At 41.2% G+C, this 17,879-nt stretch overlaps 2 protein-coding genes across 14 annotated transcripts in view; one reads left to right on the forward strand and one right to left on the reverse strand.

Moving 5' to 3' along the window:
• The window catches only part of EFCAB11 (EF-hand calcium binding domain 11), a 165,998-nt gene extending 151,041 nt beyond the window's left edge, over positions 1 to 14,957 (reverse strand). For 3 of the 4 annotated variants that reach the window (XM_008958175.4, XM_063596369.1, XM_014347680.4), the window contains exons 1-3: positions 14,828 to 14,957; positions 14,148 to 14,243; positions 10,335 to 10,380 (exon numbers count right to left, since the gene is read on the reverse strand). In XM_008958175.4, the coding sequence (XP_008956423.1) occupies positions 10,335 to 10,380; positions 14,148 to 14,243; positions 14,828 to 14,902 (217 nt within the window). In that variant the 5' untranslated portion in view covers positions 14,903 to 14,957. The remainder of the gene's footprint in view (positions 1 to 10,334; positions 10,381 to 14,147; positions 14,244 to 14,827) is intronic. The other variant, XM_063596370.1, reaches the window with a different exon arrangement.
• Positions 14,958 to 14,962: 5 nt separating this feature from the next.
• The window catches only part of TDP1 (tyrosyl-DNA phosphodiesterase 1), an 89,706-nt gene continuing 86,789 nt past the window's right edge, over positions 14,963 to 17,879 (forward strand). For 4 of the 10 annotated variants that reach the window (XM_003832754.5, XM_008958184.4, XM_063596362.1 and 1 more), the window contains exon 1: positions 16,116 to 16,212. The gene's annotated coding sequence lies outside the window, so the exon portion shown is untranslated. Of the gene's footprint in view, positions 15,920 to 16,115; positions 16,520 to 17,879 lie in introns of those variants that run through there. The other 6 variants (XM_055097935.2, XM_055097938.2, XM_055097940.1 and 3 more) reach the window with 4 other exon arrangements.

The following is a 17,879-nucleotide window of genomic DNA, read 5'->3' on the forward strand; positions in this document are numbered from 1 at the left end:
TATCACATAAGATATATACACATTTTTTGATGGAGTCTTGCTCTATCGCCCAGGCTGGAGTGCAGTGGCGGGATCTCGGCTCACTGCAACCTCCGCTTCCCAGGTTCAAGCAATTCTCCTGCCTCAGCCTCTGGAGTAGCTGCAATTACAGGCACCTACCACCACGCCCAGCTAATTTTTGTATTTTTAGTAGAGACAGTGTTTCACCATGTTGGCCAGGCTGGTCTTGAACTCCTGACCTCGTGATCCACCTTCCTCGGCCTCCCAAAGTGCTGGGATTACAGGCGTGAGCCACCGTGCCCAGCCCACATAAAATATATATTTTTAAATGTCTTTAGGTCAGTGTCTGTGTCTCCTAATTCTTCCCCATCTGTATAGTGAAACATATTCACTGTTTTCTAAATGGGTAATTAAATAAACATGGATGGGTGAATATCTGTAGGAGATCCCACAAAATGCTATGATTATAATTTCAAAATAAGGTAACCTTAATGTGTATGCAGTTTCCTGATTATAGAAAAGAACTAAGAGGCCAATTGAAATCTGAAATCAACCAAAACCTTCATCCCTGCTATACCTTGATCTTTGTTCCATAGGAGCCAAAATAAAAAACCATACACAACAGCAGGTGTTTTATGACAGAAACTAAGACCAGAAAAAGGATATTTAAATTTAGAAAAATAATACCTTTAATAGTCAACTGTCTTGTTTTGAACAAGCCAGACAAGATATTAACAAATAAAAGCATGCAAGCCAACTGACCATTAACCTACTCATCCACAAATTATTTTTCAATTGGACCTTACACTGGATAGCAGTCACACAGTCCATAATTACTGCTATGATGAATCAATCGCTTTGATTTTTCCATCATTCAAAGTTGAGGGTTAAAAGTAAGTTCCTGGAAAGCTTTTTCAAGTATCAAAGTAGAATATGTTCATTAATTTAAAATGGCAATAGTATAAGGAAACAGAAAAGATGCTCAATCTAATCGCCTAGTGAAAACAAAATTCTGAAGTCCTTTTTTCTGGTTTTTAATCTTAGGCATATTTTACATAGATCCGAGATAATAACACAGAGACAAATGTATGAGGATTCAGTGGGACAATGCTCATTCAGTTCTTATTTATAGCTTTTAGCATAAAGAAAAGCCCTGTAAATCTTAGCTGTTGTTATTTATATAGAATGGTCTACAATTTATTCTGGAATAAAGTCAGACCACCTGAGATCTGTATACTTGGAACACACTGCCTTTGCCCTTCATAGAACTGCCCTGACATTAAACACTGGTCTACACTGAGAAAAGATGAAGCAACAGCCTTACAAAATTCACTACTGCATTTATTGAACAGCTCATCGACACTGACATCCACTCAGCAGTCTCCCCTCCATGAGACATCACAGAAGAACTATCCCAGGGCAGGAGGACTTATGCCTCTCTAGAAAAATTGTTTTGTTGCATGGACCCTGACTGCAGCTGTGCTTGCTTGTGTTTTCCTATTTGTTCTGGATGCTAGGTAGTCCAGAACCAAATTTGAAATTAATGTCTAACAACTATAGAGAACTATAGAGAACATGGTGATTTGTTTTTCGTGTATTGATTCTACTCCTGACTTCAACTCATTGATTCATAAAGTTCCTTAGGGGAATGAATACTGGCCTCGATTTTGTCACAGTTAGGAATATGACCCATGGCACTATTAAAAATCAAAGGAAGGGCTCATCAATTGGTTAAGAGGGTGAGCTAGAGGTCAGAGCACGTTGGTCTGGTACTTACTAGCTAGCGGTGCCACTCTGGGCAAATTATTTAATCTTGCTAGGCTTCTGGATTTATTTATTTTTTTATTTTTAAACTTTTTAGTACTTTTTTTTTTTTTAGAGATATGGTCTTGCTATGTTGCCCAGGCTGGTCTCAAACTCCTGGGCTCAAGTGATCTTCCCACCTCAGCCTCCCAAGTAGCTGGGAATATAGGTGCATACCGCCATGAATGGCCAGAGTTTTTTAACTTCTAAAATGGGGATAGCCAGGCACAGTGGCTCATGCCTGTAATCCCAGCACTTTGGGAGGCTAAGGTGGGAGGATCACTTGAGCCCAGGAGTTAGAGACCCTGTCTCAAAAATAATCATCTAAAATGATAAATAAAATATAATGAGGATAATATGGTTTGGCTCTGTGTCCTTACCCTACCCAAATCTCATCTCGAACTGTAATCCCTGTGAGGGCAGGGGCCTGGTGGGAGGTGACTGAATCATGAGGGCTGACTTCCCCCTTGTTGTTCTCACCAGATCTGGTTGTTTGAAAGAGTGTGTCAATTCCCCGTTCACTCTCTCTCTCTCCTGCCACCATGGGAAGAAGGTCTTTGCTTCACCTTTGCCTTCTGCCATGATTCTAAGTTTCCTGAGGCCTCCCCAGTCATGCTTCCTGTTAAGTCTGTGGAACTGTGAGTCAATTAAACCTCTTTATAAATTACTCAGTCTCAGGTAGTTCTTTATAGCAGTGTGAAAATGCACTAATACAGAGGATAATCATAATATCATAGTTACATTAAATATAACAATCATCACAGATGAATGTGCTCATCACAGATCTGCATGATAACTGTTCAGGAAATGATTGCTGCAATTATCTATAATAATAATAAATACTGTAAAAGGATTTTGCCAAGTATTTATTATTTTATTATTCCTCTATATCATTTTGTGATTCTTCTCTGAAGCCTAGGTTCCTCATTTTAAAATAAGGACAGATGACTGTTTTCCAGGTCTCTTCTAGTTGCAAGCTTCTTCATTCTATACACTTGGAAAAGTTATGAAGTGCATCACAGAGAATGAGGGTTATAATGAAACCCTCTGAAAGACGTAGCAAGACTGTAAATCAGAACCAACCTCAACTGTGATCTGCTGCTTCCTTTAACTAATGGCTTGATTTTTTTCTCCCACTCATATATTTCCTTGTTTCAAGACGCCACGACAGTTTTTGCTTATATTCACTTGCTTGTTAGGTTACAGGCAATAAAAACACCATTAGCACCTTTCTGCTACTCTCCCTGGCTGCCCTCAAATTCTCCCAGCATGTACACTTCTTCCAGATACTTTACTCTTATTTCTACTAGCTTTGACTTAACTTTTCACTCTTCTTAATTTTCACGAGGAAATCTCTATTGAAATGACCTACATTTCAAGAGGATTAGAAGCCCTTGGGAAGCAGGGCCTGGGCATCCAGGTTTAGGTATAATCCCGAACCCAAAGTGCAGGGTGTCTAGCTTCCGGACTCTGGCCCTTCCTAAAAGCAGCTGAGTCTGGGCCAAACTAGAATGTGAGTCTGACCTCACCCTGCAAGCTGGGCAGCAACTGGGCCCTGCAAAAGAATCCTGTGGATGGTGTGTTAGAGCCCTGTTCCGAAGTAAGAACAATGGATAGCAGAGAATTCCCAAGTCACAGCTGTATTATACAGAACAACTTTGGAAAGTTGATTACCTGAATAAATAGTTCCCAGGAGGCCAAGGCCAGCATTTCAGACCTGTTTTTTTTTTTTTTTTTGAAACAGGGTCTCGCTCTGTCACCTAGGCTGGCGTGCAGTGGCGTGATCATGGCTCACAGCAGTCTCAACCTCCTGGGCTCAAGCAATCCTCTACCTCAGCCCCCTGAGTAGCTGGGACTGGCATGTACCATTAGGCCTGGCTCATTTTTGTATTTTTTGTAGAGATGGGGTTTCGCCATGTTGCTCTCGCTGGTCTCAAACTCCTGGGCTCAAGTGATCCACCCACCTTGGCCTCCCAAATTGCATGGGACTACAGGCGTGAGCTACCACACCCCGCCAATTTCAGTTCTTCAAGATCCAAACATTAAGAAGAGAGATAATATATGTGGGAAAACATTTAATCTGCACATGTGCTCTCTTCCTTCAAGAGAAATAGCATGTAAAATTGACTCGTATCAATAAGAGGGAAAGAAGAAAAAGTGGATGGTTTGAAATTGGTTCAGTATTGAACAATTCTAATAGAAAAATTGCATGTTAGCAGCAATCAGAGTACAGCAGTGATTTCTTGCTAGGCTATTTTACTCCTTTTCTTGAATGTTTGTGGTCTTGAGTTTCTCCAAATAAACACACACACACACACATACACACACACTCACACTAGAGTACAGCTGGGAGAATACAGGTGGGGACTGTATTCTTTCTTCCAGAATCCATACCTCTCTGCACATTAGAGAACTAGTTAAGGAAAGAAAACATTCAGTGTGAAGTCAAATCCTTAATTCAAAATCAGAGAACATACAGAAGAAAGAAAGTCTATGAGAATAATGAATGTTAAAATGCCTTCAGCAATAGTCACACTTGATGTATCAGAAAAGCCACTGTATTAATCTTTTTTCATGCTGCTGATAAAGATGAGACTGGACGATTTACAAAAGAAAGAGGTTTAATGGACTTACAGTTCCACACGGCTGGGGAGCCCCCACGATCACAGCGGAAGGCAAAGAGGAGCAAGTCATGTCTTACATGAATGACAGCAGACAAGAGAGAGCTTGTGCTGGGGAACTCCTCTTTTTAAAACCATCAAATCTCGTGAGACTTATTCACTATCACAAGAACAGCCTGGGAAAGACCCGCCCCCATTATTCAATTATCTCCCACTGGGTCCCTCCCACAACACGTGGGAATTATGGGAGCTACAAAATGAGATTTGGGTGGGGACATAGCCAATCCATATCAGTAACATAATAGAGAAACACGATATTATGACCAGGGGAAGATCTTCATCCAGAAAGAATAACTCACTGAATATCAGGGAACTCTTAAGAAAGAGAAATCCTATCAATGCAAAGAATGTGGGAAATCCTTTTGCCAGAAAACAAAACTCTCTGTAGATTGGAATATTCACAAAAAACCCTAAGGAAAAAAATGTAGAAAAGGCTTTATCAAGAAGTTGTAACTAATGGAACATCAAACATTATTCTGAATATTTTGAAAGTGAAAATTTTCAACAATAAATTTAAAACCTGGAGCAATTCTATCAAGTTAGGGATTATATCAAGAACATGTTCTCCTAGCAATAATCCTGAAAGTCTTATTTTAAATGTGATTCTAAACCTTGTATATAAAGTGTATTAGATTTTAATACAATATTAATAAATCTAATAAAATATTAGATTTTATTAGATCTAATAATAAAGCTAATAAAATATTAGATTTTATTAGATCTAATAATAAATCTAATAAAATATTAGATTTTATTAGATCTAATAATAAATCTAATAAAATATTAGATTTTAAATCTAAATATTAGTAATCCCTGCTCTCTTTTTTCCCCCCCCACTCAGTGTGGGTAGTAGTTTCTCATTTTTATTGATTACCTCAACAAAATCAGCTTTTAATTTTTTCTTGTTTGTCCTCTTTTCAATTTCAACAATTTCCATTCCAATCTTTACTATTTCCTTTCCTCCACTTATTTCAGGCCTTATTTACTCTTTTTTGTAGTTAAAGGTAGAAGATAATTAAAGGTAGAAGCTGAGGTCATCAGTTTGACACCTTTATTCTTTCCTAAACATAGAAAGTTAGTGCTACCACTTTCCAAGTATTGCTTTCAATCCATCCTACAAAATTTGAAATGTGGTCTTTTCATTCAATTCAAAATACTTCCTAATTTTTCCCTTTTGATTTTTTCTTTGACCTATGAGTTATTTAGAAGTGTGCTATTTGTTTGGAACTTTTAAACTTTTACTTGGAACAACTATTTGCAACTTTTCCAGACAGCTTTGCTATTGATTTCTAATGTCGTTCCATCACAAAGAACATACTTTGTACTTTAAATGTATTGACATGTTTAATGGCCCAGAGTATGACCAATTTTATTAAATATACTGTGTAGACTTGAAAAGAATGTGTATTCTGCTTTTGTTGGGTAGAACATTCTATAGATTACAATTAGGTCACACTGGTTGACAGTGCTGTTCACGTCTCCTATATCCTTATTGATTTTATGTCTACTTGCTTAATTATTGATAGGAGTGTTACAACCTCCTACCATCATTATGGATTTGTCCATTTTTCTTTACAGTTTTATTAGTTTTTTGCTTCATGTATTTTGAATTTCCATTATTAGGGGATTTTTTTTTTTTTTTTTTTTTTTTTTTGAGACAGAGTCTTGCTCTGTCACCCAGGCTGGAGTGCCGTGATGCAATCTGGGCTCACTGCAACCTCCACCTCCTGGGCTCAAATGATTCTCGTGCCTCAGCCCCCCGAGTAGCAGGGATTACAGGCATGCACCACCATGTCCAGCTAATTTTTTTGTATTTTTTCGTAAAGACGGGGTTTCATCATGGTTGGTCTCAAACTCCTGGCCTCAAGTGATTCATCTGCGTTGGCCTCTCAAAGTGCTGGGATTACAGGCTTGAGTCATGGCACCTGGCCAGGGGCATAAATGTTTAATTCCCTTAATGAACTGGCTCTCCTTATCCCTGGTAATATTTCTTCTTCTGAAGTCTACTTCATCTGATATTAACATGCTCACTTTGGCATACTTTTGGTTAGTGTTCAGTACAGTATATATTTCTAATCTTTTTTGCCCTTATGTTTAAAGTGGGCTTCTAGGCAACACAGAGTTAGTTGGTACTCTTTTATCTAATTTAACAGTATCTCCCTTTCAATGGGGCTGTTGAGATCATTTACATCTAACTAAAACATTAATGATTGGATTTAAATCTACCATATTATTTTTCTACTTGTCTATTTCCATTTATTTTTTGTTCCCATTTTCTTCCTTCTTTTGAATTAATTAAGTTTTTTAAGAGATGAGGTCTCACTCTGTCGCCCAGGCTGGGGTGCTGTGGTATGATAATGGCTAAGTGCAACCTCAAACTCCTGGGCTCAAGGGATCCTGCCTCAGCCTCCCAGGTAGCTAAGATTATAGGCACGTGCCATCATGCCTGACTTTTTTTTTTTTTTGCTTTTTTGTCGATTCAGAGTCTCATACTATGTTGACCAGACTGGTCTTGAACTCCTGGCGTCAAGCAATCCTCCTGCCTTGGCCTCCCAAAGTGCTGGGATTACAGGTGTGAGTCACCACCGCCAGCCAACTGCTGTCATTTTTATCTTTGTTCCTATTCATATGTGTCTTTTTTTTCCCTAGATACACTTATGATTTTTTAACATACTAAAAAAGGAAAGATACTATTAAGGATGTTATTAGATCAACTGACAAAATATAGATGATAAATCAGATAAAACAGTATCAACATATATTTATGAATATGATAAGCATATTTTGGTTATATTCATTACAGAAGAGAAGGGGATAGTGGTAGAAAGTGCAAAGGAGAAGGAAGATGGTGTAAAATGTTAACAATGTCAATCTGGGTAAAAGGTATACCTTACATACAGAGTAAGCTATTCTCTGTACTGTTTTATTTTGAACTTTTTGGAAGTTTTAAATTATTCAAAAAAAGGTAATATTTAAAAAGCCAGTCTAACATGCTCTGGATCCTATCCCCTTACACAATAGGTCTCCTTCCCTCCCTCTCTCTCATCTTCCTTCCTCCTCTTCACTAGATCATTCTGCTAAGCTTGGAAACATGTTCTTCCATTTAAATAGAAACAAGAAGAAGCAAACAAAACATCTCTTGATCTATTGCCACTCTGGACTTAATGAAAGACTCATCTACTCACATTGTCACACTTCATCATCACTTTCCACTTACCTTCAACCCACTCTGCCCTCACCACACTTTGAAATGCCTCTTGCTAAAGTCATCAAACACCTCCAGGTGGCCAACTCCAAAGGATACTCATCAGTTATGCCACCTCACCTTTCAGGAGCATTTGATAGTGCTGACCACACCTTCCTCATTAAAATATCTACTTCTCTTGGCTTTTGATCAAACACTCTTGATTTTCCTCTTGCCCCTCTGTCACTCCTAAGTCTCCTTTGCCATTTCTTCATCTTCCACCTGACTTCTACTGGCTAGAGTTCTTAACATTCTCAGTCCACTCTATCTCTCTAGGTGGTCTCATTCATTCTCATGATTTTAAAATCTGTCTACAGGTTGATGACTCCCAATTTCTTCAGCCCAGAACTTACTTCTGAAATTCATCCAGTCTGACTGCTTTGACATAGTAAACTAACACTTCTCAAACGACTGCTTTGACATAGTAAACTAACACTTCTCAAACATACTCAAAATTGAGCTCTTAGTCTCCCTCACCCCCAAGTATTGCCTGCTCCCTGCTCCCACCCCACCACCCCACCCGTCTGCCATCTTCTCTTTTCAGTAGGTGCCATGTCCATTCATCCAGCTGCACAAGTCAGAAAACCTAGTATCATTTTTTGAATGTTAAAATTATGAATGATATTTTTTCTTTATGCACTTCAACAGTTTAAAATTTCCCTGTGATAAACATATTTATAAATAATCAAAATTAAAAGAACCTCAAAAGAACACATACAAATGGCAAACAGGCATATGTGAAAAGGTACTCAATATCATTGATCAGAGAAATGCCATCAAAACTACAATAATATCATCTCACCGCAGTTAAAATGGCTTTTATCCAAAAGACAGGTAATAACAAATGCTGGCAAGGATATGGAGAAAAGGGAGCTCTTATTAAACTGCTGGTAGGCATGTAAATTAGTACAATCACTATGGAGAATCATTTGGAGGTTCCTCAAAAAACTAAAAATAAAGCTACCATATGATCCAGCAATCCCACTGCTGGGTATATACCCAAAAGAAAGGAAATCAACATATGGAAGATATCTGCATTCTCATATACTGTTTGTTGCAGCATTGTTCACAATAGGCAAGATTTGGAAGAAGACTCAGTGTCCATCAACAGATGAATGGATAAAGAAAATGTGGTACACATACACAATGGAGTACTATTCAGCAATAAAAAAGAATGAGATCCTGTCATTTGCAACAACACAGATGAAAATGGGAGGTCACTATGTTAAGTCAAATAAGGCACAGAAAGTCAAACACTGCATGTTCTCACTTATGGGATCTAAAAATCAAGACAATTTAACTCATGGACATAGAAAGTAGAAGGATGGTTACCAGAGGCTGGGAAGGATAGTGAGGATGTTGGGGAGAGTTGTGGATGGTTAATGGATACAAAAAAAAAAAAAAATAGAGTAAGACCTAGTATTTGATAGTACAGAATGGTAAATATAGTCAATAACAACTTAATTGTACATTTAAAAATAACCAAAAGAGTATAATTGGATTCTTGGTAACATGAAAGATAAATGCTTCATAGCATGGATACCCCATTCTCCATGATGTGACTATTAATACCTAGTATTTGATAGCACAATAGGGTGACTAGAGTCAAAATAATAAACATTTTAAAATAACTAAGAGTGTAACTGGACTGTTTGTAACACAAAGGATTAATGCTCGAGGAGATAATTATCCCATTTCCCATGATGTGACTATTACACATTACATGCCTGCATCAAAACATCTCATGTACCACCTCTCTATATATACACCTACAAAAATTAAAAATTAAAAAAAAATAAAAACCACCAAAACCTTTCTTTTGGACAACGGGAAACAAAATAAAGATGTGCTTAAATATAATGCTATATAGTTTTTATTTATTTATTTATTGGGAGACAGAGTTTCACTCTTGTCGCCCAGGCTGGAGTGCAATGGCGCAATCTCAGCTCATTGCAATCTCTGCCTCCTCAGTTCAAGCAATTCTCCTGCTTCAGCCTCCAGAGTAGCTGGGATTATAGGTGCCCGCCACCATGCCCAGCTAATTTTTTGCATTTTTAGTAGAGACGGTGTTTCATCATCTTTGCCAGGCTGGTCTCAAACTCCTGACCTCAGATGATCCACCTGCCTTGGCTTCCCAAAGTGCTGGGACTACAGGCATGAGCCACTGCACCCAGCCTAGTTTCTGTTTTTAATTTTCATTTTGTGAGTGTTGTTAGTCTGTTTTCATGCTACTGATAAAGACATACCCAAGGCTGGGCAACTTAGAAAAGAAAGAAGTTTAATGGACTTACAGTTCCACGTGGCTGGGGAAACCTCACAATCATGGCAGAAGGCAAAGAGGAGCAAGTCACGTCTTACATGGATGGCAGCAGGCAAAGAGAGAGCTTGTGCAGGGAAACCCCCCCTTAAAAAGCCATCAGATCCATGAGACTTATCCAGTATCATGAGAACAACATGCGAAAAACCCGCCCCTATGATTCAATTACCTTCCACCAGGTCCCTTCCACAACACATAGGAATTTGAGATGAGATTGATGTAGGGACACAGCCAAGCCATCTCAGTGTCTAAATAAGGTACTAAAAATTAATATTAACTTTCATATTACCAGAAGTATTTGGATTTATTGAAGACATCACAGAATCCACTTCTATCTAGAAAAGAGGAAAAAATAATAGAACATGTAATTTTATCACGTTTTCACAGTGCAAGTTCTTAATTCTTCAGGTGGGAATAAGGATCTATTTTATGAGAAACCAAGTCTGTTGAACCAAGCAGACAAGTAATGATACACAATAGCTATAATAGTCATTTTATTTTTCCATCAACATCTATAAAATAGCAGACACTAATCTGCTAGTCCCTAATAGCCCCCAAAACTTTATTCCATTGACCAAAACAGTTTAAGCACAGAAAATCAATTTGGCTGTCCCATATATAATATAATCTAACAGGCAGCCTTTCTACTTTAGACAAATACAATTGTTATAATGGGCTCTATGGCTCTATTTTTAAGATTTTTTTCCTAATTATAAAAGTATCACATGATTGATGTAGAAAGCATGAAAAATACAAAAAATTATGAAGAAAATTAAAAAATCAGCCATCCAATGAAAATCACTGTTATCATTTTAGACTAATCAGCTTTTTTCCCCTATGCATCTTTAAACATTTGAGACTTTACTGTATAGAAAATATGAGGACCTGCTTTCACTAAATGTTAAAATATAAGCCCTTTACCACACTGTTACAAGGGCTTTATAAATATTATAGTATTAGAGCCTTGGCAGCATCTGACACAATTTCTCCACTTCTGGTCTCGAACCCTTCCCAGTATTTCCTGCATTTTCCTGGTTCCTCTTGTTCCTGCCAAATGGTTCCCACTCCCACTTCTTCAAGTCCCCTCCTACCCTTAAATGCTTGTATTCCCTAACGTTCTATCCTCAGACCATGGCTCTTCCTATTCTGCATACTCTTCCTGGGCAATGCCATCCAGCCTCATGTTTTGAGCAACCACATGGAAACCAAGGAGCCCCAAGTCTATCTCCAGCCCTAACCCCTCCACCCAATTTCAGATTCCTACATCTCAGGGAAGCAGTAAAATCTAACAGTGGATTTTCACCACCATAACCTCAATAGCCAGCATATTATTTAATGAGTGAATGCACCTGGAATGCTCATAGCTGCCTCAAACTCAGTGTGCTCCAATTGAAACTCACTGACTTCCTCTGAACCTACTCTTAAATTTTCTCTTAATTGGTGGCATCGCTATCCCTTCAGTCCCAGTGGTCATCTCACTCTTACCACCACCGCATCCAGTCAGTCATCAGGGCCTAACTTGTCCCACCACCCACAAAGTGTTCCTAGATACTTATCCGAGTAGTCTATCTTCTCTAGTCTAAATGACCACCCAGACTGTTACAGTTACCACTAGAATTAGGCCTTCCTTCTTTGTTCCCTTCACTTTGTTTTTCAATCTCTTCTCTTTCTTGGTATCTATCACAGTTTTATGTCTTTCTACATTAAACTCTGAACTGCTTCGAAGTAGAGACTGTGTTTCATTCATCTTTATATCACTAGCAACTAGCAAGTACTCCTTTTATTAAATAGAAACAATACATTTCATTATGTATGGGTGGGCACGGTAGCTCATGCCTGTAATCCCAGCACTTTGGGAGGCTGAGGCGGGCAGATCACTTGAGGTCAGGAGTTGGAGACCAGACTGGCCAACACTGGTGAAACCCCGTCTCTACTAAAAACACACACAAAAAAAAAAAAAAAAAGAAAAAAAAGAACCGGGTATGGTCATGTGCACCTGTAGTCCCAGCTACTCAAGAGGCTGAGGCAGGAGAATTGCTTGAACCTGGAAAGTGGAGGTTGCAGTGAGCCTAGATCACGCCACTACACTCTAGCCTGGGTGACAGAGCAAGACTGCATCTCAACAAATAAATAAACTTAATTATGTAAACAACTGCATGAATGTATAAGTGATTTATTATATAAGTATTTTATTGCTTCATGACCTGCAGTCAGTGAATATTTCATTTGCTCAAAAGCAATATTAAAAAATTAAACCCCAAACCTCAACCTAGTCTAAAAAAATCTGTTGAATTTCACAGAAATTAAGTGTCACTTGCATAATAAAAGTTCATTGTACAAATGACTAAGTTTATAGGTGACATGCTATTAGTAAATACCGTTTAGTGACCTGCGGTTACTAAATAGTTCATTTGCTTAAAAAATAAAATAGAAAACCTCACCTCAATATGAAAAGTAAAATCTGTTAAATTTCATGGAGTGTATGTACAGTATGTTACATCACTGTATCTGTCATTAAATTCCTCATTCTAAAATTGAAACCAAATAGACTCAAGGGTGATAAAGGCAAAAATGAGACAAGATGCCTTTCCAGGTGAATCCAAGTTAAATACAATGCTTCACAGGCTGACTCTTTTCAGCTGACCTGCTTTGTAATTCCAACTGAAATGATTACAGGTAAACAGAAGAGCTGCAATTTCCAAGAGTCAGCCCTGACTACTTCTCTGAGCTCCATAATAAGCTTCCCAGTAACTAGGCAGCCCCTCATAGTTGAGCCACTCTGAACCCACCTGAGCTGTTCATGTAACCTACTTGGGTCAAGAGAATATATTAATACTTATTGTGCACCACAACTTCACAGTAAGTATGTTCTGTTGACACAAATAGGGCGGAGAGGCATGACATCACAGGGTCCCTGGCTTTGCTGGGCTTTCAATCTGACAGAAAGGCACAGGCCACTCATGAGGAACAGCTGGGCCCTAATTAACTGCCCAGCTGTCTGGTCTAACGAGAGTGAGGGATGGCATTCCAGGCTGAGCCCTGAGTGCTTCCTTTGCTTGACGGTGGCAGCTCAATTTCTTGAATCTGGACAATATCTTGACTCTGACTAATTCCAGCTTAACAAGAAGGGTGTTGTCTCTTGAATGAATGTAACAGGAAAGCAGAAAAGCATAAAGACAGGGGTGAACAGGAAACTTGCCCTACTCAAGTAGGAGGTTCATGGAGGCTCAGCTCAACTCTCATTATTGGTGAATTGGTGCAATCTTTTCTGGAGAGCAAATATCTAACAAAATTTTAAACGTACATATTCCATGACCTAGCAGTTATACTTTTAGGAACTTATTCCACAGATATACAGCCACAAGGACATAAATGTGTGTATCATTGCAGCAATGTTGGCAGAAAAAAAAAAAAAACCCCACCTATATAACCCCAGACAGGAACCTGGCTAAAAAGAATAATATGCAACCATAGTTTAAAATGCGGTAGTGGTGTGTGCTTTTAGGTTGATATATTGTTAAATGAGAAAAGCAAGTTAAAGTAGGCACAATATTTACCCATTTATGTTTTCAATAAAAGACTATGCATATGTATGTCAAGGATAGAAAATTTCAGAATTACACAAAAAACTGTTAATGGTAATCCCCTAGGAGTGGGACCCTCTGGTAGGCGGGGAGCGGATTTTATGCTCAACTTTATACCTTTCTGCACTGTTTTAATTTTTTGACCGTGGATGTATTTTATAAACAAAGCAACAAAAGTAAAACGAGAAAGAGACTATGTCATGTCCTATGTAAATTTCTCCTGTTACCAACACTCCCCTCTCAGTCTTCCCTCTTGGCACCTCTCTAGCATCTTGTATTTATAGTAGTTATTAGCAGCCTGGTGGTGAGATAGGCTTGTGTAGACTCCAGTGGAAAAGATTTCTACTTCATCTCTGGGCTGAGGTGTTAAAAGGAAGCTAAAATTCAGCACTGGACACATCTCTGAAATTGCTTATAAAGCAATTTATAAACATCCTAAGCTAGCCCTGTGAACTTTTCTTAAGATCCATTCACCTTTGATCGTCTACCCCATCCCCAAATATATAAGAAAGCTCTACCTTGGAGGGCTTGTACCCAAACAGCATTACAACAGCAGTTTTAAAGTCCTCTCTGCTGAGATATCCTTTGTGATCTTCATCACATGCTTTAAATACCTGAAGAACATTAAATAGCTTTAGTTAATGAGACAGAAATGGTTTATTTTTATTACTAGTTTATTATACAGTTTGGATCTCGAAAATCTAAAACTTGGCCCAGCGGTAGAGTATGAAAATAGAATTTCATTATCCCAATATTAATTCCCAAGAAATCTTAAAGATGGACTGAAATTTTCTTAAAGATGGGCTGAAATTTCCCTCAAAGTGCAAACGAGTTAACCGCTAGGTGACGCAAATTAATTCATTTAGGCCACTGAGATAAATTCTACCCAAAATTCAGTCCTGGAGTTAGGAAGGTGAGGCAAAGGGGCTGGCTTTGAAAGGCGGGAGAGATGCAGACTCAAGGTTACCATTAATAGACTATATAGAGAGAAAGGAGATGGAACTTGGAGGTAGCCGTAGTCCTGGACGGGGAGCCAGGAGCCCTGCAGCTCCAGGATCAGTCATTAACCACGACCCTTTGGACAGGCAGCCCAGGTCTTATCTGCACACCCGGCAGAATGAGACGCAGGCACGGGAGAAGAAGCGAGAGGCCCAGGCCAAGCTGAAGTCCGAGGCTCAGTCGCCCTCCGGACACCTACTTCCACCCACTTCCTGTGTTCCGAGGGACTGGCTTCCCACGTCCGCGACCTGGCTCTGGCCTCCGAGAAGAACATCGCGACTACAACAACCGAGCCCCAGCAACCCAACCAGCTACCACCGCTTTCCCAGCCTGGCTGGCAGCCTACCGCGGCCACGCCCACCGCGGCTCAGGAAGCCGAACTTCACCGCGCAACTCCGACGTCTCCTCCCATTGGACAACCTGCCAGCCACTCGCGTTAATCCCGCAGGGCTATTGGCCAGAGCCTTTGTTTAATCACGTTTCCTTGGAGCCGCCCTGGCAGTGAGGCGCCCAGGCCTGCCCCCAGCACTTGGCTCCACCCCCTGACTGTCCCTTAACTCGTTGAGCGCGGCTGGAAGTCCAAGCGCTTCTAGGAGCTGGTTCAATGCCTGGTTCATGATTTATTTCATTCTCTCCCTCCATCTTGCAATAGGTTACTTTTAATCATTTAGATCTATGACACAATGCTAAACGTTATAGGAGACAAAAAGACTGTGAACAAACAAAAAGAACCAAACGAAAAGAACCAAGTCCAGGATTCTCGTTCAGATCAGCAAGTCATTGGGATCGAGCTCCTAGGGCAGCTACTACATCTGTTATGTCCTCGAAATAATCCCAGCACCTAGCAAGGTGCCTGGCACAAAGTAGATCTTCAATGAAAGAACGAAACGAGCCATTATATTTACACAGATGTATTTCACTCAGTCCTCTGGAAGAGATGCCTAGTGTGAAAGAGATTCCAAGAATAAATACCATAAACAGCACCGAGCCCAAATCCCAGAGCAAACATCCTTATTAAAGGCAAAGAACGTGGGGCGAGTTCCTTTTCTCAGAAGATTTTACAAGAACGCAACTGTTGCGAAGAAGGAACAGACATTCGAGGTTCTGAGTCCAATGGGAACTCATTTAACTTTTTATTTTGCAGCAGATTTCAAAGTCTGCACCCAGCCCCTCCCAGGACACAGGTCTCCTTGCAGCTGCCTTTAACCTAAGCGTATCCTCTCTCCACTTTAAACCAAACGCCGCTGCATGGAGCCCTGGGAGCCTGAGCCATGAGAATCCTGTAAAGAGGGTGAGTCTTGCTATTAGTTAACTAGAGAGAAGTTAGGGGACGCCTTTCTGGTTCTCCTCTCGTTTTAAGAAGTCTCCAGGAAGTAAGCCAAGAGCTAGGAGAGACCAGGTTTCCCCAGCCCCGTCCTGGGTAAACACCCGGCGGGCTTTAGGACCCAGCGGTGGGCTCTCCGGAAGGGGAAGGGGCCGGGCCTCGAGGCACAAACCGCTGCCCCCAGGATTTGAACTGCGCGCATGCGCGGCGGCCGCCGAAGGGGCGGGATCCGAGGCGAGCGTTGGTTCTGTGCGCCTCAGGTACGTGCTGGGCGGCAGTGGGCGCGGACTCGGTGCGGTCTCTCGCGGGCTGCGGTCGGGCCCGGGATCCTGCTCCTGGCCGGGTCGCGGTGCGCGGGCCGCTGGGGTCGGCAGGGCTGGAGGCGGACCGCGAGGAAGCGGCGCGGCCGGGAAGATGGGGCAGGGTCGCCTCGGCCCCAGGGCCTCGGTTTCCTCCGATCACAGCGCCTCAGGGGGCGCGCACGGGCGCTGCGGAGACCTGTGTCCTGCCGGGGCGCGGCGCTAGGGGCCCCTGCTCGGGTTTTTATTCCCAGACCTAAGCTTATAGGTGCGTGGTCCCAGAAAGTGAGTAGGAAAGCGCCCACCACGTGCCAGGCGCTTAAGCTTTCTGTGCTCGGTTTCCCAGTATAGGAGGAGGGTCACGGTACGTAGTATAGAGTTGTCCTGAGGGTGAAGCGAGTTTACACCCGGTGAGGCGCTTCGAATCGTGCCTGGCCGGCCCTAAATGAGCACGCAGTAAGGTTAGCAGCTGTTGCCGTCACTTCCTCACGTTCTGAATCTGCTCCGTCCCCAACGCCTTCAGCAAGAGCCCTCTCACTTCCTTTGTCTTCAAACCATTCTCCACAGAGTTGGAGCACACAGTTGTATTAAAAAGGCAAATCGAAGGCCGGGCGCGGTGATTCACGCCTGTCATCCTAGCACTTTGGGAGGCCGAGGCGGGTGAATCCCTTGAGGTTAGGAGTTTGAGATCAGCCTGGCCAACATGGTGAAACCCCGTCTCTACAAAAATAGAAAAATTAGCCGAGCGTGATGGCGGGTGCCTGTAATCCTAGCTCCTCGGGAGGCTAAGGTGGGAGAATTGCTTGAACCTGGGAGGCAGAGAGGTTGGAGTGAGCCGAGATTGCGCCATTGCACTCCAGCCTGAGCGGCAGAGCGAGACTCTGTCTCAAAAAAGTAAATGTAAATCGGACTCCCCTTCTTAAAGCCCTCAGTGGGGTCCCATTGTTCATAGCATAAAATCCAATTTTTTTAACAAGTCTTCTCCCCTCATCCGCTTCGGAGCACTGCCTGCCTTGCCTAAGTCCTTTCTTATGACCTCTTTCCCACCTCTGCCGGCTGGGTTCCCTCTACTTGGGAATGCTCTTCACCCCATCATTTAGACAGCAGGTTCCTTTTGGCCCTCTGGGTCTCATTTATATGTTACTTCTTAAGCATATTCCAAAGGTCACCCCTATTTTTCTGTCTCATACTTATAAAATGTAATGAATGTGTAACTCATCTTGGCTATTAAAATTTTTATGTGTGGGTCTGTCTCTTCTGCCCTGAAATTAGCTCTGCTAGGGTAGAAACTATATTGTTAACGCCTCATTCCCAGTTTTTGGTACATAATAGCTGCCCAGTAAGTTATTGAATGAATGAACTCCAGGGGGTAAGCATGATATCCATTTCACAGACTAAAAAACTGAGGCTCAGCAGTTAACTAACCTGCCCAAGTGCACATTTACTCCCTAGTCATGGCTGGGTTTGAGACAAGGGCCCATGTTTGCCTATTACTGGCCACACAGGAACTCAACTGAGGAGCATGGCCTCCAGGCCCAGCTGATGGTCTTTAAGCTCAATGAGAAGGAGCAGCTGGAGGTGAAAGAGAAATGCCCCAGCTGGGTCTCATATAGTGGGGAGTGAGGAAA

This window comes from Pan paniscus, chromosome 15 (genome assembly GCF_029289425.2).
Source record: "Pan paniscus chromosome 15, NHGRI_mPanPan1-v2.0_pri, whole genome shotgun sequence".
NCBI classification, from domain to species: Eukaryota; Metazoa; Chordata; class Mammalia; order Primates; family Hominidae; genus Pan; species Pan paniscus.